Source organism: Pelobates fuscus, chromosome 8 (genome assembly GCF_036172605.1).
Source record: "Pelobates fuscus isolate aPelFus1 chromosome 8, aPelFus1.pri, whole genome shotgun sequence".
Taxonomy (NCBI): Eukaryota; Metazoa; Chordata; class Amphibia; order Anura; family Pelobatidae; genus Pelobates; species Pelobates fuscus.
This window is the reverse complement of record NC_086324.1, coordinates 171,391,474-171,412,067: the sequence shown is the minus strand read 5'-3', so window position 1 is coordinate 171,412,067 and position 20,594 is coordinate 171,391,474. Positions and strand designations below refer to the sequence as shown.

The following is a 20,594-nucleotide window of genomic DNA, read 5'->3' as shown; positions in this document are numbered from 1 at the left end:
GTGCAGGGGTCTGATCTGTACACCACAACCACTTCATAAAGCTAAACTTGTTTTGCTTGCTTAGAGTGTCCCTTTAACATCCTATTTTACCACACTCTGTTATATGATGTAGCTATTTAAATGTTAATACAACATATTTATGTTTTCCTTTATTTCTCTGTTTTTAGTCTTCTCCTCCTTTTTTAATTGTTTTCTATTATTTCTGTCTTTCTTGTGTTTTCTCTTGATTTCTTTCCTTTTGTACCATCCCTTTGATTCAGAAACAAAACAAGAATTGGAGGATCTCACAGCTGACATCAAAAAAACCGCAAACAAAGTCCGATCCAAGTTGAAAGGTTAGTCCATGTGCCATCTGAACCTTGACCTACCCGAAATCGATTTAGAGGACTCGCAAATAATACAGTGACTTATAAATTCATAGAACTTGTCGACAGTATCTCTGTAACGAAACAATTCTATACCACCCCTCACCTACCAATCCACTGCTTGCAAGGCAGCACAAACCTGGTCCGATCGATCTCTACTGGATCCCAATCAATGGCCTCAATTTGATTTGCGTGAATCAATATCAGAAATTACTCCAAACTGTTAGAAAAAAACTTCTCAAATAGTTTATCTACAGAAGTCACCATTAAAATCTATGTGGGTTTTGTAGATGAATCATTTGAAATTATTCTCTAACAGAATGGAATTATTTGTGATACTGATTGAAGCAAATTAAATTGAGGACAATGTCCCCATCCCGTTCTCTAAAGGACCATGGCTTTCAAGCAGCCAGCGAGAGGGGAGTTAGGCAGGTCACTAGATAGCCATCAGGGAAAACCTGCTGGGAGCTGCATTGTTTAGTTGCATTTAATCTACAGATTTGTTTGTTAGGTTGGTTGGTTTTTGTGTAGTTTTTTTTTTTGCTTGCTGTTAGTTTGGGAATATGCAATTTCAATAACAACTTCTGATTTATTTATTTTTTCTACAAAAATACGTAAGCGTATCTTACAGGTTTATTCCATTATGCGATATACATCTGTGTCCTAAAAGTATATCTCTCTGTGAAAATGATAAGTTTTGGACATATTAAAAGGAAAGTTGCATTATGTAATCACTAATATCTAGCACCCCATTTACAAATGTTAATTACAAATTTACTGTAGCTTTATTAAAACAATATCCATATTAAAAGTGTGCCGTGATGTTTCATTTTAGAAAAAGTGTAGATTTCAGTAGAAATTGCCACTTTCATAAATTAACCTTGTTACACCCTCCAGCTGACAATCAGACAAACTGTTCTGTCACTTCCTGGTTTGTTTAGCTCAGTGGAGATAAACTCAAGAGGCAGCCGTTGCTCAGAGCACCTGCCTTGCAAAGACTTCTCATTGAGCTGTATTGGGAAGTCTGTGATTGGACAGCCGCAGAAAGTCTGGGCGGGGTTAGAAGGGGAGGGCTTCTAGAGGCTGCAGACACGATGCCTGCAGCTTTTACAAATTGATTTTATATACACACCCCAATGAACTGCGTCACAATCTGGAAAACATTTTCAGGGGCTAATTTTTATGTTCTAGAGAGTTACTGATAAAATAAAATGTTTCTGGCATTCTGTGCTGGCAGCAACCAATCAGATCCTTGGATTTATGGGCAGTCCGAGCAGTGAGGAACATTGGGACTGCTTTATGATACAATATGCTATTTTAAAAAGTGTTAAAGGAATATCTAGCTTTATTGTGGTTTTTAGAAACATGATGATATCATAGGATATAGAAGTCATCAATCCCCGTGTTACTTGCATTTTCAGCAATCTTATAGTTATAGTGAGTGACACAGCACATCAAGGCAAAGTGTATTCACACTCTGAATATCCAGCATGTACCATCAGCCTATATCAATGACATCGTAAGTACTGACTTTGTATTTGCAAAGCAAGAAAAATAAATCTCTTTTATAAGAAAAGACAGGAAAGTCTGAATATATTTTTAAGTGACACAGAAGAACTATAATATGCATGATACATGCCAGTCACCCAACAATAAGAAAGAAGAATTTACATACATATGAATACGTATCAAGCAGAATGATTATTCTAAGAGTTCACATTTTCTACAGAGAGCCAGGTGCATGTCTCCTTTGTGATGCCATGTAACCAATTTGGTATATAAATGGATAGCTTGGCAGAATACTGGGCCATTTATATCTGACGCCATTGCCGGCACTGGAAATACCAAACGTAAAATCCCCTTTTCTCCAGATTCTTGCAATTCTGATACATTTTTTTGCAGTGATGGCTATGCTTGTGATAAATAATTCTTCCTATTAACACTCACCATTATATCTGCACCCCTCACAGCTATAGAACAAAGCATCGAGCAGGAAGAGGGACTAAACCGCTCCTCCGCTGACCTTCGAATCCGGAAAACACAGGTCAGAGAAAGCAAAACCCTCCTTGTTTCTCCTTCATTCTGTAATACTTTCTCCATTGTCCCCAATGTCAATCCTTCACCTCTGTGTTTCGCTTTAGCAAGCTTGTTCATGAGCATGAGTGTTGGTTATTTGCTGAAAATTGTTCGGTCTAAAATGTTGTTCCATGTTATATACTTCAATGAAAAATTACCACCATGTGTAAGGTGTTAAATCAAGTACTTGTTTAAATCTCTGGGTAAGAAGGGGACAATCAATAAAGTAAGAAATGATCAATAAATAGTGAATTTGCAATCTCAGCCAAGAGCAAATGATCTGCACTCAAACTCTGCTGAGAATGAATTCACCTTACTGTGTACCAGACTTTCCATCACTAATGTATCATAAGTTTCTCCTGTTTGAAATGTTACCCATCATTGCTCCCATTTATCAGCCATTCTGCTGCCCCTTTCATCTTTCACGTCCCACCTTATTCATTTCCCTTTGTTTCTTGTATTCTCCTTTGATGTGTCTGATTTTCTTATTTTCTATTTTTTTTGGTGCATGTTTTCATGTCTGCTGTTCTGTATATTATCCTCCCACGTCTCACTTTGTCTTGGCCTGTCCTTAGCACTCAACTCTGTCCCGTAAGTTTGTGGAAGTGATGACGGAATATAATGCAACGCAGTCTAAATACAGGGACCGCTGCAAGGACCGTATACAAAGACAGCTGGAAATCAGTAAGTGAAACCAGAGACCTAGGGTGTCTATAGGAACCACAATTATTAAAGTCACACACCTGACACCGGACATATTTAAATAGTATATTGAAGTCAGTGGAGACACGGCTTGGATGTTCTAGTCAATCATTATTTACTAAAGGGAATTTAAAATTGAAGCCAAAATAGCCAATATTCTTTTATTTTGCCATTACATTTTCTTTTGAATTTACTTTGAAATCCCAGCAGTTCTTAATTTAGTTAATAACCCTGGATGTTTAAAAGTGGTGTAGATAGCTAGGATCCTGGCCTCTGGAACTTGTGAGTGATTGATTTCCTGTTTTCCCTCGTAGCTGGAAGAACAACAACCAACGAGGAGCTGGAGGACATGTTGGAAAGCGGAAAGCTGGCCATATTCACCGATGACGTGTGTAATGGGGTTGTGTCAGGGATGGAAAAAGCAGATCATTTATTGTGTTGCCAACATCTTGAAAAACACATAGAGATACACGTTTTCCTCCAACATATACCGCCACAGGCACTGCACATCTCCACCCAGTAGATTTCACATGAGAGCGCTTAAAGGAACACTGTAGCGTTAAGAATACAAACCTGTCCCTAGTTATCATTACAGTAGGCCATGACATATTTGGACATTGACACAAGTTCTGCTATTTCGGCTACTTACCAAAATAAATTAAAGTTACAATTAAATAATGAAAAATGACTTAAAGTGCAGTCCCTCAGATTCAATTTTAGGGTACTTGCATCCAAATTTGAGGAAGGGTTTGGGAATTACAGCTCTTCAATATGCAGTCCCTTTCCATTATTTCTTCATCAATTAAGCAGGTAAAAGGTCTGGAAGCTGGAATGGTCACATTTGGAAGCTGTTGCTGTGGACCTTCAACTTGCGGTCAAAGGAGCAAGTGAAACAGGCCATCCTTTGGCTGCAAAAAAAAAGAATGCACCAGAGAGATAGCAGAAACATTAGAAGTGGCCAAATCAACAGTTTGATACATTTTGAGAAAAAAGAACACACTGGTGAGATTTGCAACACAAAAAGGCCTTTCCAGGATCCTTTCCATGCGAAAGAAAAAACCCTTCACAACATCCAGCAAAGTGAAGAACACTCTCCAAGATGTAGGCATATCATTATCCAAGTCTACCTTAAAGAGAAGAATTCACAAGAGCAAACACTTAGGGTTCACCAGAAGGTTCAAACCATTCAGCCTAAAGAATAGAAAGGCCAGATAAGGCTTTGCCAAAAACCATCTAAAAAGCTAGCCCAGTTCTGGAATAGCATTCTTTGGACAGATGAAACTAAGATCAACTTGTACCAGAATGATGGGAAGAAAAAAGTATGGAGAAGGCTTGGAACGGCTCATGATATGAAACATATCACATCATCTGTGAACCACGGTGGAGGCGATGTGATGTGAAACATACCACATCATCTGTAAAACACGGTGGAGGCGATGTGATGTGAAACATACCACATCATCTGTAAAACACGGTGGAGGCGATGTGATGTGAAACATACCACATCATCCGTAAAACACGGTGGAGGCGATGTGATGTGAAACATACCACATCATCCGTAAAACACGGCGGAGGCGATGTGATATGAAACATACCACATCATCCGTAAAACACGGCGGAGGCGATGTGATGTGAAACATACCACATCATCCGTAAAACACGGCGGAGGCGATGTGATGTGAAACATACCACATCATCCGTAAAACACGGCGGAGGCGATGTGATATGAAACATTCCACATCATCTGTAAAACACGGTGGAGGCGATGTGATATGAAACATACCACGTAATCTGTAAAACACGGTGGAGGCGATGTGATATGAAACATACCACATCTTCTGTAAAACACGGTGGAGGCGATGTGATATGAAACATACCAATTGTGAAAACTGTGTCAGTGTCCAAATATTTCCGGACCTAACTGTCAGTGTGTGTGTCCTGTGTGAAATAAAAGAAAAGCTGCTCACTTCTCCGCCTCCCGCAAAGTGATGGAGGTGGCCATGGACCAATCCAATGCTTTTCATATAGAAGCATTAAGGAACTGATGTGCACAGCAACATGTGCCACTCATTGATACAAAGCTTCACTGCTTTCCTATGAGCTTCCGTATCACATGACAGAGTTTTACTCAGTGCAGCAAAAGCGCCTCTAGTGGTAGTTTTACTTGTGTGATGTAGACATTGCCATTTGTTAAAAAATAAAACATATATTGCCAGTGTGTAGTCACAGTAAAACCTATATATTGTCAGTATCTAGACTTGGTGAAACCCATATATTGTCAGTATCTAGACTTGGTGAAACCCATATATTGTCAGTATCTAGACTTGGTAAAACCCATATATTGTCAGTATCTAGACTTGGTAAAACCCATATATTGTCAATATCTAGACTTGGTAAAACCCATATATTGTCAATATCTAGACTTGGTAAAACCCATATATTGTCAATATCTAGAATTGGTAAAACCCATATATTGTCAATATCTAGACTTGGTAAAACCCATATATTGTCAGTATCTAGACTTGGTAAAACCCATATATTGTCAGTATCTAGACTTGGTAAAACCCATATATTGTCAATATCTAGACTTGGTAAAACCATATATTGTCAATATCTAGACTTGGTAAAACCCATATATTGTCAGTATCTAGACTTGGTAAAACCCATATATTGTCAATATCTAGAATTGGTAAAACCCATATATTGTCAATATCTAGACTTGGTAAAACCCATATATTGTCAGTATCTAGACTTGGTAAAACCCATATATTGTCAGTATCTAGACTTGGTAAAACCCATATATTGTCAATATCTAGAATTGGTAAAACCCATATATTGTCAATATCTAGACTTGGTAAAACCCATATATTGTCAATATCTAGACTTGGTAAAACCCATATATTGTCAATATCTAGAATTGGTAAAACCCATATATTGTCAGTATCTAGACTTGGTAAAACCCATATATTGTCAATATCTAGACTTGGTAAAACCCATATATTGTCAATATCTAGAATTGGTAAAACCATATATTGTCAATATCTAGAATTGGTAAAACCCATATATTGTCAATATCTAGAATTGGTAAAACCCATATATTGTCAATATCTAGAATTGGTAAAACCCATATATTGTCAATATCTAGAATTGGTAAAACCCATATATTGTCAATATCTAGACTTGGTAAAACCCATATATTGTCAGTATCTAGACTTGGTAAAACCATATATTGTCAGTATCTAGACTTGGTAAAACCCATATATTGTCAGTATCTAGACTTGGTAAAACCCATATATTGTCAATATCTAGACTTGGTAAAACCCATATATTGTCAATATCTAGAATTGGTAAAACCCATATATTGTCAATATCTAGAATTGGTAAAACCCATATATTGTCAATATCTAGACTTGGTAAAACCTATATATTGTCAGTATCTAGACTTGGTAAAACCCATATATTGTCAGTATCTAGACTTGGGAAAACCCATATAACCCAAGTTTGTGGTACCAACATCAGTCCATCCTTGCAAGCGCGCTGTCTTGGCGTCATACTTGACTCTGGTCTCACCTTTGAGCCTCACATCCAGCATGTTGCCAAATCCTGTAGATTCCATCTTAAAAACATAGCCCGCATCCGCCCCTTTCTTGCATCAGATACTACCAAGGAGCTTGTCCATGCTCTAGTAATTTCCCGCATGGATTATTGTAACCCTCTCCTGATTGGTCTTCCCAATAGCCGTACTGCACCTTTACAGTCCGTAATGAATGCTGCTGCTAGACTGATTTTCCTCTCTAGTCGTTTCTCTCACACCTCACCCCTCTGCCAGTCCTTACATTGGCTTCCTGTATGCTATAGGAGTCAATTCAAGGTACTAACTCACACCTATAAAGCACTGAACAACTCTAGCCCCTCTTATATCTCCTCACAGATCCATAGGTATGTCCCTTCTCGGTCTCTCCGTTCTGCCCGTGACCACCTCCTGTCCGTGGTCCGCACTCGTACGGCCAACTCGCGCTTGCAGGACTTCTCACGGGCGGCTCCCTTCCTATGGAATAGCCTGCCTACCGCCATCAGACTCTCCCCTAGTCTTGCATCTTTTAAGAAGTGCCTTAAAACCCATCTCTTTAGGAAAGCTTATGGCCTCCAAGACTAACCCTTACCTCACATACCTGTCTCTTGCCCTCTCCTAAAGGGCAGCCCACCTTATTTGATTGTAAATTCCTGTCCTAATGTGTTTTACACCCCACCTCCTATAGAATGTAAGCTCGTTTGAGCAGGGTCCTCTTCAACCTATTGTTCCTGTAAGTTTATTTGTAATTGTCCTATTTATAGTTAAATCCCCCTCTCATAATATTGTAAAGCGCTACGGAATCTGTTGGCGCTATATAAATGGCAATAATAAATAAATAAATAAATTGTCAATATCTAGAATTGGTAAAACCCATATATTGTCAATATCTAGAATTGGTAAAACCCATATATTGTCAGTATCTAGACTTGGTAAAACCTATATATTGTCAGTATCTAGACTTGGTAAAACCCATATATTGCAACTATCTAGACTTGGTAAAACCCATATATTGTCAATATCTAGACTTGGTAAAACCCATATATTGTCAGTATCTAGACTTGGTAAAACCCATATATTGTCAGTATCTAGACTTGGTAAAACCCATATATTGTCAGTATCTAGACTTGGTAAAACCCATATATTGTCAGTATCTAGACTTGGTAAAACAATATATTGTCAATATCTAGAATTGGTAAAACCCATATATTGTCAATATCTAGACTTGGTAAAACCCATATATTGTCAATATCTAGACTTGGTAAAACCCATATATTGTCAATATCTAGACTTGGTAAAACCCATATATTGTCAATATCTAGACTTGGTAAAACCCATATATTGTCAATATCTAGACTTGGTAAAACCCATATATTGTCAATATCTAGACTTGGTAAAAACCATATATTTTCAGTATCTAGACTTGGTAAAACCCATATATTGTCAATATCTAGACTTGGTAAAACCCATATATTGTCAATATCTAGACTTGGTAAAACCCATATATTGTCAGTATCTAGACTTGGTAAAACCATATATTGTCAGTATCTAGACTTGGTAAAACCCATATATTGTCAATATCTAGACTTGGTAAAACCATATATTGTCAGTATCTAGACTTGGTAAAACCCATATATTGTCAATATCTAGACTTGGTAAAACCCATATATTGTCAGTATCTAGACTTGGTAAAACCATATATTGTCAGTATCTAGACTTGGTAAAACCCATATATTGTCAGTATCTAGACTTGGTAAAACCCATATATTGTCAGTATCTAGACTTGGTAAAACCCATATATTGTCAGTATCTAGACTTGGTAAAACCCATATATTGTCAATATCTAGACTTGGTAAAACCCATATATTGTCAATATCTAGACTTGGTAAAACCCATATATTGTCAATATCTAGACTTGGTAAAACCCATATATTGTCAATATCTAGACTTGGTAAAACCTCTAATGATTGTATTCTTCACCTCTTGTAGATTAAGATGGATTCCCAGATGACGAAGCAAGCTTTGAACGAGATTGAGACGCGACATAATGAGATCATTAAGTTGGAGACCAGTATCCGCGAGCTGCATGACATGTTTGTAGATATGGCCATGCTGGTGGAGAGCCAGGTGAGAGACAGACTCTGTACTCATGGAACACGGTGGGATGGTCACCTGGTGTCTGTGACATGACCCATCTGTGCTTCTTACTCACATATAGGGAGAGATGATAGACCGCATTGAGTATAACGTTGAACACTCTGTGGATTACGTGGAGAGAGCGGTGTCTGATACCAAGAAAGCTGTTAAATATCAGAGCAAAGCAAGGAGGGTGAGTACTAAGACATGTAGCTATACTGCAAGCAGTTGGACATGTGAACTGTGGAGAGAGTTGGATACAGAGAGACGGATGTCAGTCAGGCACCAAGAGATGTGCCATACATACAGACACAGCACGTACATTAAGAGACAGACAGTGTGTTACTCTTCTGTCAGATTGCAAGAGTGACCGCAATAAGATCCAACTGTATAGTCATGACAGGGAGACATAGTAATAGCTGAACACATTTACAGAGAGGCATTTGTTAATCTACATGTATCAGGTGAAAAACATCACTCCAAAAATATGAAGGTTGACACTTTCAATCATCTGTTTTTCTCTCTCCTCCACTCTGCCCCTGTCCTTCTTTCCCTCTTTTCCATTTTGTGTGTCCTTCTGGTCCTCCATCCAGCCCCTGTCCTTCTGTCCTCCACCCAGCCCCTGTCCTTCTTTCCTCTACCCAGCCCCTGTCCTTCTCTCCTCTACCCAGCCCCTGTCCTTCTCTCCTCCACCCAACCCCTGTTCTCCCCTCCACCTAGTCCCTGTCCTTCTCTCCTCCACCCAGCCCCTGTCCTTCTTTCCTCTACCCAGCCCCTGTCCTTCTCTTCTCTCCTCTACCCAGCCCCTGTCCTTCTCTTCTCTCCTCTACCCAGCCCCTGTCCTTCTCTCCTCCACCCAACCCCTGTTCTCCCCTCCACCTAGTCCCTGTCCTTCCCTCCTCCACCCAGCTCCTGTTATTTCCTCCACCAAGCCCCTGTTATTTCCTCCACCAAGCCCCTGTTCTCCCCTCCACCCAGCTCCTGTTCTTTCCTCCACCAAGCCCATCTCCTTCCCTCCTCCACCCAGCTCCTGTTCTTACCTCCACCCAGCCCCTGTCCTTCTGTCCTCCACCCAGCCCCTGTTCTCCCCTCCACCCAACCCCTGCCCTTCTCTCCTCCACCCAGCCCCTGTCCTTCCCTCCTCCACCCAGCTCCTGTTATTTCCTCCACCCAGCCCATGTCCTTCCCTCCTCCACTCAGCCCCTGTTCTTTCCTTCCACCCAGCCTCTGTCCTTCTCTCCTCCACCCAGTCCATGTTCTCCCCTCCACCCAGCCTCTGTCCTTCTCTCCTCCACCCAGTCCCTGTTCTCCCCTCCACCCAGCCTCTGTCCTTCTCTCCTCCACCCAGCCCCTGTTCTCTCCTCCACCCAGACCCTGTTCTCCCCTCCACCCAGCCCCTGTTCTCTCCTCCACCCAGCCCCTGTTATTTCCTCCACCCAGCCCCTGTTCTCCCCTCCACCCAGCCCCTGTTATTTCCTCCACCCAGCCCCTGTTATTTCCTCCACCCAGCCCCTGTTCTCCCCTCCACCCAGACCCTGTTCTCTCCTCCACCCAGACCCTGTTCTCCCCTCCACCCAGACCCTGTTATTTCCTCCACCCAGCCCCTGTTCTCCCCTCCACCCAGCCCCTGTTATTTCCTCCACCCAGCCCCTGTTCTCCCCTCCACCCAGCCCCTGTTCTCTCCTCCACCCAGACCCTGTTCTCCCCTCCACCCAGCCCCTGTTCTCTCCTCCACCCAGACCCTGTTCTCTCCTCCACCCAGCCCCTGTTCTCCCCTCCACCCAGCCCCTGTTCTTTCCTCCTCCAAGCCCATCTCCTTCCATCCTCCACCCAGCCCCTGTTCTTACCTCCACCCAGCCCCTGTCCTTCTCTGTCACAATTACCATCATATTAGATTCTCAGGAGATTCATTAATCCTATAGGATTTTTAATGACTTGTTAGAGTTGTATCGCTCTTTATTTGTGTATTCAGTGCCTCCTGCGCACCTAATCGTAACGATTGAAATTGCTTGAAAAACTATTCTGCCTTAGCTGTTTAGTGTTCCCATAAAAGTATAAAGATTTTTCAAAAAATAGTGTGAACACAATTAAATATCATGCTCTCCAGATAGCTAGATGTCATCAGATCCATAGACAGACAGGTGTGTGTTCCTGTATATTGCTGTCCCTTAGCACCATTCCTCAATCTAACTCTTCTCCCTTTCTCTGTCTCTTTTTCTCTCTCCTTTTTAACCCTTTTATCCTGACACACCATTTCCTCTGGTGCGTCTCCTCTGCTCCCTTTGCTTCCGATGCCTTCTGGGTATGTAGAAGAAGATTATGATTATAATCTGCTGTGTTGTACTGGGGGTTGTTCTGGCTTCCTCTATCGGAGGGACACTGGGACTCTGAAATAAAGAAATGCACAATGGCGATTTAAAAAAAAAAAAAAGGGAGAGAAAGAAAATAGTCAATTATAAAAAGAAAAAAAAAGTAATATTATTATGTAAATGACAAGTATTGGAATTTGACGCACAGCCCCTGTGGCTATGAGCGCATTACCCCATTTTCGCCTCTGTGGGTTTCACTCAGGAGTTAGGTTACCATCAGCTAATTTAAGCCAATGGGGGGCTCTTTTGCCTTTAAGGAGTGGGTTTCCCTTTCCACCGCACTGGCCGCTATAGTGTTAACTGACGTGAACCTAAAGCCAAAGCTTCATCGATCACCCACATCTCCTGGGGGCGAAAAGGGTTGAGAATTCCCAAATATTTGTTTTATTATCTCTGTGTCTGTTTTTACGTTTCTTAACCTGTTTTCCCGTCTGTCAAGGTTTTAAAAGAAAAAAAAAATCAAAATGTATTTGACGTTGCTGGACATGTTCCCTGGAGCCCCACAAACTGGCGGCATTGGCAGAGGGTCTCTGCCGGTGCTTTAATTTGTCCTTTTTCTTGACTGGTGGCTGAATGTGTTTCTGTTCCTGCCAAAGTCTTGTGTGCGCGTTTTTAACGTTAATTCCTCTGTTTTCTTGGTCGGGTGGTGTTGGGGGGAGTGGGTGTGTGTGTCTCAGTTATTTGTGTGTCCGGGGCTGTCCGCCTTCGGCTGAATGGAAAATCGCTGCTCGCTTGTTATCCCGTCTCTCGTATAACGCGCTGTGGTAAGATGGGGCAGGGAATGGACGATACCAAGCTTTTCATTTTTTCGGCTTTTATTTTGTGGACAGATGTTCACTGCTATGTTACTAATATTTCCAACAAGATTAGTATGTTTTCATTTACTTCATATAATAGGCTTCATATCATAATCAAAAATAATATCTCTAATCCCTATATACAAACTTCTTTTATTGCTTCATAGAATACTCCTAATAAGGACTTATTGATCTTTAAAATTATTTTTATAACACTTCTTTTATGTCCTTTCCTATAACTCCTATTACACTATCTAACCCGCTCGGTAATTCATCCTATTACTCCATATAACCCTCCCTATAACCCCGTCTTTTACTCCATATAACACTTCCTATAAGTACTCCATATAACACACCCTGTAACTGCTGTTACTCCATATAATACTCCCTATATCTCCGTATCCAGGTATCTCTGCTTGGCTTGCTCACCCACTAGTTGGCACTTTCTGGTTCATTTTATACATTTTTGAGTCTGTCCTTCCATGTGCTGTAGGTCTGTCCCTCTCTCCCCATAGATGGGGGTCTCTCCCTCATCCTCCCAGGCATCTTGTTATATATTGGTTTATGAGTTGAATATAAATTAATATAAACCAAAGGTCTCCCCATCTCCTTGTCCCTGCCCCTCTGACCACTTCCCTTTTACATTTTGCACCAGCTCACTTTCTCATAATATTTTTTATTTCTGACATACCGTCTTGCACAAAATAAATACTAGCGTAAATAACTGCAGTGCTACAACGCAATCTGCAGAAAATCCATACCGTGCAGAGCGGCAGTCTCCCCTGCTCCGCTAGTCTCCATGTATTTTGGTATCTTTTATCTCATGTTAGAGCCTGTGTCTCATCCTACAGCAATAATGCACTCGGACCTCAAGCTGTTCTGCCTGTGAAATCATGATGGATGTTGATCATGGAACAATGGTCAGGGTGTGAGGGGGTGTAAAACAACATCAGTTTTGTTTTTTCTTACCTGAGTGTTAAGTGGTGACTAGGTTTACCAAATGGATTGAGTGTGTGTAAGGTATTTCAAAAGGATTCTGTGCAGAGAGGAACATGTAGCTGCATGTGTAGACGCTGTGATCAGTACAGGATGCTGTGTGCGTGAAGGCTACGATCAGTATAGGATATTGTTTGTAGGGACTGTGATTAGTACTGGATGCTGTGTGTAGTGGCTGTGATTAGCACAGGATACTGTGTGTGTAGAGCTGTGATTAGTACAGGATGCTGTGTGTGTAGAGGCTGTGATTAGTACAGGATGCTGTGTGCGTGTGTGTATGGAGGCTGTGATTAGTACAGGATGCTGTGTGTGTGTGTGTATGGAGGCTGTGATTAGTACAGGATGCTGTGTGCGTGTGTGTATGGAGGCTGTGATTAGTACAGGATGCTGTGTGCGTGTGTGTATGGAGGCTGTGATTAGTACAGGATGCTGTGTGTGTGTGTGTATGGAGGCTGTGATTAGTACTGGATGCTGTGTGTGTGTATGGAGGCTGTGATTGGTACAGGATGCTGTGTGTGTGTGTGTGTGTATGGAGGCTGTGATTAGTACAGGATGCTGTGTGTGTGTGTATGGAGGCTGTGATTAGTACAGGATGCTGTGTGTGTGTATGGAGGCTGTGATTAGTACAGGATGCTGTGTGTGTGTGTATGGAGGCTGTGATTAGTACAGGATGCTGTGTGTGTGTATGGAGGCTGTGATTAGTACAGGATGCTGTGTGCTTGAAGGCTATGATCAGTATAGGATATTGTTTGTAGGGACTGTGATTAGTACTGGATGCTGTGTGTAGTGGCTGTGATTAGCACAGGATACTGTGTGTGTGTGTGTATGGAGGCTGTGATTAGTACAGGATGCTGTGTGTGTATGGAGGCTGTGATTAGTACAGGAGTGTGTGTGTGTGTGTGTGTGTCGCTTATATCATCATCATTTCCTGCCAATAGTGGAAATTATATATTATGCAGTAAAAGAAGAAATTGTTCTCAGCGCACACTGGCCCCTCGACCTCTCTCCCCCGCTTCTGTCTGTCCGTCTCTCTGTCACCTTTTGCATGAATATGAGCTGTCTTTGTGGATATTTCTAGTCTCTTTTGTCCTGCAAAGTAAACATTTTCCACTTCCACCTGGGGGAGAGGGGAGAGGGATGGGTAGCTGTTCACATGCATGCAGGAAGCAACAAACCTGGAAAAGATTTCTATCAAGGGCGGCCATTTTGAACTAGTCCTTTGTGAACAATTTAAAGACTGGCAATATTGTGTATACCAGTGGGCATGTCACTTGCAATCAAATATGTTTCCTTTGGTAGGCAAGATGTAGTTATTTCTGGTGAGTGACGTCAGCAACAAATATATAGATGATGTCATAAAACAAAATGGCTGCCTTATTAGACATGGAGAACATCCAATGTATCTATGCAGTTTTCATTACTTAACTCCACTATGGATACACAGATTTGAAAAGTGGCTTGTCTCGCCTTTAGCTTTAAGAATTTATTCGAATTTATTGTTACAAATGATTACATATATCACAATAAAAATATAGAAAATGACTGACTTTGAGGGAAGAAAATTGTGTTAGATATTTAGTCGTGTCAAAAACAAATTCTGCGAGAGAAAAAAAATGTGGACCGAAGGAATTTACAGTCTGGTGTCCAATGGGTCATTGGGAATTTTATTTATTTTTTTACTGGTATAATAAAATGAGTTTATAAAGACTAAGTAGCCTAGCTTGCCCTAGAACCTGTTCTGTTTCCCCCCTACCTTCCTGTAAATATGGCTTCACAGCAGAATATGTTCCTAAGTTTACGCTCCATTTCGCTAGGGAATTTCTTAACAAAATGGATAGAGACATCATTTGAGAAATCATAGGCGTCTCGTCTTGTCCTAGTTGTATATATTAATGTTGGGAGCTCAATAACCCAGCTGCAAAGAGGCCATAAGGAAATGGGGTGTTTCAAAATGGCCGCCCTCAGCAGCCATATTGTTTGAATGTCCCTGGTCCCACTGTGTGTGTTGTGCACTTGGAAATTTGGGTGTCTCTTGGCTTTATTTTTGTCTTTGGGTTTGCTGTAAATGTTTTTTCTCCGTTAGCGGCCTTGAAATTTGCATGTTTGTTTAATTTAATGAGAATATCTGGTCGTGAGGATAATTACATGAAAATGCATTCCAAGGAGGGATTATGTTGAGGGGGAGCGACAGAGTTTGGGACAGGGCAAAAAAATAAGACAAAAAGCAGGGGTGGAATATATTGTACCTCTAATGACCACCGGTATCCAGTGTTAAGCAGAGGCTGAGATTAAGGGGACTTTACGGCTAAAACCTAATTCTGTTTGTAAGAGTTTTTGTTAAAATTCAGCTCGAATACAATGTAAAATATTTGATGTTTTTCAGTATACATGGGGAAGTAGTTTTCAGTTTGTTAAGTGCTCCCTGCGTAGGTGACCGCTGTAAGACACAACAGGAAATGAAGAGTGCAACGTTAATTGCTTCCCCCATGACAAACCCAGCTCTTAAAACATCAACTATTTTAAATGATATCAATATAATGACACCAGTCTCATCTACGTAGAAAATACAGTAATGTCCTATCTACTGGCATTGGTCTAAAACATTGAACAAACACACAAAAACAAATATATAACGGCAATGGTCATCTGATATAGTGCTGGCTGAGTGATATAAAGGTGATATAGGAATATCCCAGGAACACTGAATAGGGAGATAACTGATGTCTCCCTTTATGGATACTTCATGGTGTTTTATGGAGTGTATTCAAGCTGCTAGTTGACAAAATGAGTTGCAGAATTTAGGTTAAAATAACTGGGTTAGGAACGTTCTTAACTCATCTTTTTTCCCAGCTCTGATATTTTCACCTGAATATTACAAACAATTTTTGAAGTCCCCACAACTCACCGCTATGTTCCCTACGTACGAAAAATAGCCAAGAGCCACTGTTGAGTATTGTAGCTTATGATTATAAGGCCTGTGTTTAATCCATAGGTCCCCTCACTAGCATATAAACGAGGGAAGCTTCTAAACTTCAAATCTCACATAATCAGCAAAGCTAACTCTATATCCCCTTAGCTTGGAGTTTAATGTCTCCAGCAGATAAAGGTGCTTAGTTTAGTATGTAGGTTAAAATAATGGCATCGTCATTGACTGACGGCTGGGCGATCGTTAGAGACCTTCCGAGACTATCAAAAACGGTGTAAAACTCTGCTTTAATATAATGTGTTCTGTTTAACTTCTTGGTTGCTAAAGAGGGCTTGTCATGTGACTAAACCTTCTGTCTCTTCCCCCAACCACCATGTTAATCCTTTCCTACCAGAGGGGCCTACAACAGCTAAAGGGGGTTTGAATTCTCTCGCTTCCTCTCCCCACCCTCCTGCGACCCCCTCTTCCTTCCTTCCGTCTGAGAATTTTTTGATGTTTAATACCGTCTCAGTTGAAAAAAAAATGTGAATTGCAAAAAAATAAAAAAAGTTGTTTTAAGGTTGAAAAATAACAAAAAATGAAAAAAATAATGAAAAAAAAACTGCTTGCATGTTTAAAAATGTGAAAAAAAAATTACAGCAGAAACCGTGAAAAAAAAAAAAGAGAAGAAAAAAAATCTGAATTCTCGGTTTAAAAAAACTGTGTGGTCATTATTTGTTATCATTTTTTTGATTTTGATTATTTGTTTTCTTGTGCGTCTGGCGTAAAAAAAAAAAAAAAAAAAGAGAGAGAAATGCAAAAATATGAAGTTTAAGAAAAATCCCAAACAACTTTCCCACAATTCAATGTGTTTCTGTGAAGTAAATGAAGTCACGTCTCTTTGTGTCTGTAATTATCCTGCTGTCTTGTGTCTGGGAGGGTGGAGGGAGCTTCAGATATGATCATTTGGGTTTGAAACCAAGTCTCCAATACCAGTGTTATTAAATTCACACGTTTTTTCACTGAAGGGAATTTCACATTTTGGGACAATGTAGTTACACTGAAAGTAGTGCTGATTTAGATTCATTTTGAATTCTCGCTATACTAAAAAACCCTCTAAGTGTTAATGTGTTACAGACCATACTGCTGTAGAAGGACGATTCAATTATATTCATTTGCATAAAACACAATCTTCATTCTCAAACATTTTGCATTATGAGACCTGTAACACCGACAGGAATCTAAAACAAAATAATTAATTGATGAAACATAAAAAGTGAAAATCTGCTGTGTTTTCAACGTTAACATAATACAATTATATTTTAACTTCCAATCACCATTCAGACTGAGCCTTCAGAAAGAAGGTCTACAAGTTAAATAGTCCTCACTTCATGTTAGCGGTAAATGTGAAAGGCGACCCATTTGGGGTTATTCACCAGGAAACATGGGAAATTGAGAAATGATTTGCAAATTCTAAGCCATGTACAATAGCTAGAAATATAGATGGTTTGTGGAACAAACCTATAATTTGCAATCTCCTTGGCAATTTTCCATAATTCACAGTTTAGAGAACAACTCCAAATCTGGGGGTGAGGGGAGGGATACATTTCATTTTAATAAGTACGTGTATTGTGATAAATATATAAACAGAATACATTGATGGTGCTGTACATGCCAGGATTGGGATTAGATAAATGAACTGCCATGGTATATGAGACTTGCCCACTAGGGGGGCCAGGTGCGAACACTCAGTAGTAGAGTGTCTCCTTGGTGTATATAAAAGCAGATGTGGGTTTTGTTTTGTTTTTTATTTATTGGGGATAAAGCTTGATTGTGTATTGAGGAATTGTGTATTTAACTGGCTTATTCGTTAAACTGAAAAAAAAAAACAATTCAACAGCCAAATCACAAAACCAAAGATAAAATAGGATAGCGTTCAGATTATAGTGAATAACATAACATGGAAACGGAAAGGCACTTACAGGTAAAATGCAAGCTGCCCCCGTGTAATAGGAAACAGCTTTTAAACAATATGCATATTAACATTTAGAATCATTGTTTCATTTATATAATCATTTGGTAGTTTTATTCTGTCTTGTGCATAAAATGCAACGGGGAGATTAATCAGAAAGTCTTAATCTGAAAAATGGAGCAAAGTACTAAAAGTTGGGAATTCACCATGGAAACCAGTGAAAGCAGCAGGCACGTTCCTCCCCTTTACATATTTACTCCATTTTTCAGAACCCGACACCTTGATAAATATTCCCTGTTATATCTCCTCTCGTCATACACAATGTGACTGACAAAACAAAATGAACAATCTATTTGTAGCTTGTGTGAGACAGATTGTCTTTAAAGGGAACTTCTAGTCCTAAAAATTACAATAGATATTTTGGGACTATAGGTTCCCTTCTGTCCACACCCTATTGTCCACCCCCTTCGGCATTAAAAAAATAAAGTTAACTAATGATTACATGCCTCGTTACCAGCTCTGGTATTCCTCTGGTCACACCTCTAGTGATGTCAGCATCCAAGCTGACATCACTGGCGATCTCCTCCAATCCATTTCTTATCATAGAGAAGCAATGAATTGGTACCTCTGCATGGCCAAGCTTGTGATTACTTGGCCTGGTGGTGGAATTGACCCTGCAATGTTTCTACAAAGTCGCAGTGTTTTACATTGCAGGGATAAAATGACAGGGCCACTGCTTTCAGATCACTGCACGGAGACAAAGTGAACATGGGATGGTGAGGCTGGTAATCTGGGTGATTAGAAATACTTGTATTACTATCTAGCATGGCCTCCAGATATGCAACATGCTGGCTGACACGGACACAGAGACACCGACCATCTCTGGAAGAGAGAAGGACATTTTTGCCACCAGTTTGGTTCCAGTTGATGATATTTTGTGGCTTCTCAGAGCTCCATTCATGGCAGCTATTATTACCATTCGATGGCTTTCTACTTCTACAGAGTCTTCCGATATCAGCATGTGTGGTGGGTTATTGTAGGTAAGTTGGATAGAAGTACCGAGCAGCAGATTAATATAATTCCTTTCCAAGAGGCGCATGTTTTTATTTTATAAATAGATGGATGTTTTTATACATGGTGTGTTTACTGTTAGACATTACCAATAGTACACACAGAGCGGATATTAGATTAGATGTAATGATATGTTTATAGAATACAAAATGATCCCAGTTTTACTGATATATTATTTAATGGCGCTCTGTTTAGCCTCTCTAGAAACCAGCTTTGAGCAGAACGATAAACCAATCGCCTTGTTGGATCGGTTGAGAGATCCTCATTTTCTTTAAGATTATTATAGATCCTTAGCTATTTAACATTATTATAGGAGACATAGTTACTAAGTAAATGTATTTTACTCTAAACGCAGTAGTTTGGGGATAGTTTTATATGTAATAGCTTACTATAAACACAATAACTTTCCATTATTGCACATTTTGTAGTTCAGAGAGTACCATACACCCACTCTCAGGTGTAAGAATGCTTTCTAACTGTATTTGTAAGATAGCCCCCAGAGCTGACAGTCATAATCTAAGCTACCTGTGTCAGTTTTATCCAAGTTATCCATGTGGCTCTGCTTATCGCTACACTTGGCCGAATTCATAAAACTGTGAACTGACGTACGAATGTACCGATAGCAAGTCCAACATGGCTGCTCTCACTTTAAAAAGCACATCCACTCACCCTTTGCAATGAGTTGAACTACTGGTGAGGAACAAACTACATCTCCCATAAACCTCTACTGGACAAAATCAGGCTCCATAGACCAGAACGATAGTCTCGAGATTTGTGGAACCATTTCCTGTTGCGGGAAGGGTCGCCCTGAAGCTACAATCTGCTTCTCTAAGCCGTACAGTTTCAGGATCTTCATTTGAATCTTTTTTTTCATTCAGACAATTTCTGTATAATTTCTATATATAATAAATTCTGTTATACGGTTATCAGCTGGGAGATAACCCTGGGAAGCAGTGTACCTATCAGCTAAGTTTTTTCATTATATATTTTTCTTCACGGGTGTCCGTGTGTTTGTTAATTTCTGTATAATGCATTAATAAATAGTGGGTTGGTTTTATTCATGTTTCCCTTCAAATTGTCAGATTCAAGAGAAGAGAGAATGGTGTGAATCCGATACACGCTGTTTTCCGCTTCCTATAACAAACTTTGTCTTTTGTAAAAAGCAACAATTGTGTTGTTTTTTTTACTTAAGTTAAAAGAAGTAACTTTTGTGAAGAAGTTCGTAACTACTCTTTATAAGCCTTTAGTGTATTACTAAACATAGAAAATGTATACATAAATCCCGATGCTTTAAGGGAAACTTGCATTTTAACTGGTAACTGTAACTCTGCCGTATAACCCAGGACGTAAAGTGCACAGAGGTGCTGGAGTCAGGTGGGATTTTCTTTAGATGAGTGCGCTGTCAATGGTCGCATACATATTTAGTGCCGCTCTTTCTTCAATCTGTAGGCAAACTTTGGGTAAAAAAAACAACCACTTATTTAAAACGGAATTACAAGCAAGGTGTCTGTGTTCCTGTCTGAAGGCAGGCATCCTCAAAAAAAAAAAAACCCCGATAGCCCAGATACTACTGGTTACCCAGGGTGGATCACATGGTTCTAAGAATGTACGTATCTAGATTTCTATGGAAGTAA

General features: G+C 40.1%; 1 protein-coding gene across 1 annotated transcript in view; it reads left to right on the top strand.

Annotated features, from left to right (window-relative positions):
• The window catches only part of STX1B (syntaxin 1B), a 79,712-nt gene extending 66,438 nt beyond the window's left edge, over nucleotides 1-13,274 (top strand). Inside the window, exons 4-10 of the mRNA XM_063430807.1 lie at nucleotides 261-335; nucleotides 2,336-2,409; nucleotides 3,017-3,125; nucleotides 3,458-3,531; nucleotides 8,704-8,841; nucleotides 8,933-9,043; nucleotides 11,161-13,274. Of these exons, the coding sequence (XP_063286877.1) occupies nucleotides 261-335; nucleotides 2,336-2,409; nucleotides 3,017-3,125; nucleotides 3,458-3,531; nucleotides 8,704-8,841; nucleotides 8,933-9,043; nucleotides 11,161-11,241 (662 nt within the window). The 3' untranslated portion in view covers nucleotides 11,242-13,274. The remainder of the gene's footprint in view (nucleotides 1-260; nucleotides 336-2,335; nucleotides 2,410-3,016; nucleotides 3,126-3,457; nucleotides 3,532-8,703; nucleotides 8,842-8,932; nucleotides 9,044-11,160) is intronic.
• Nucleotides 13,275-20,594: the final 7,320 nt, after the last annotated feature.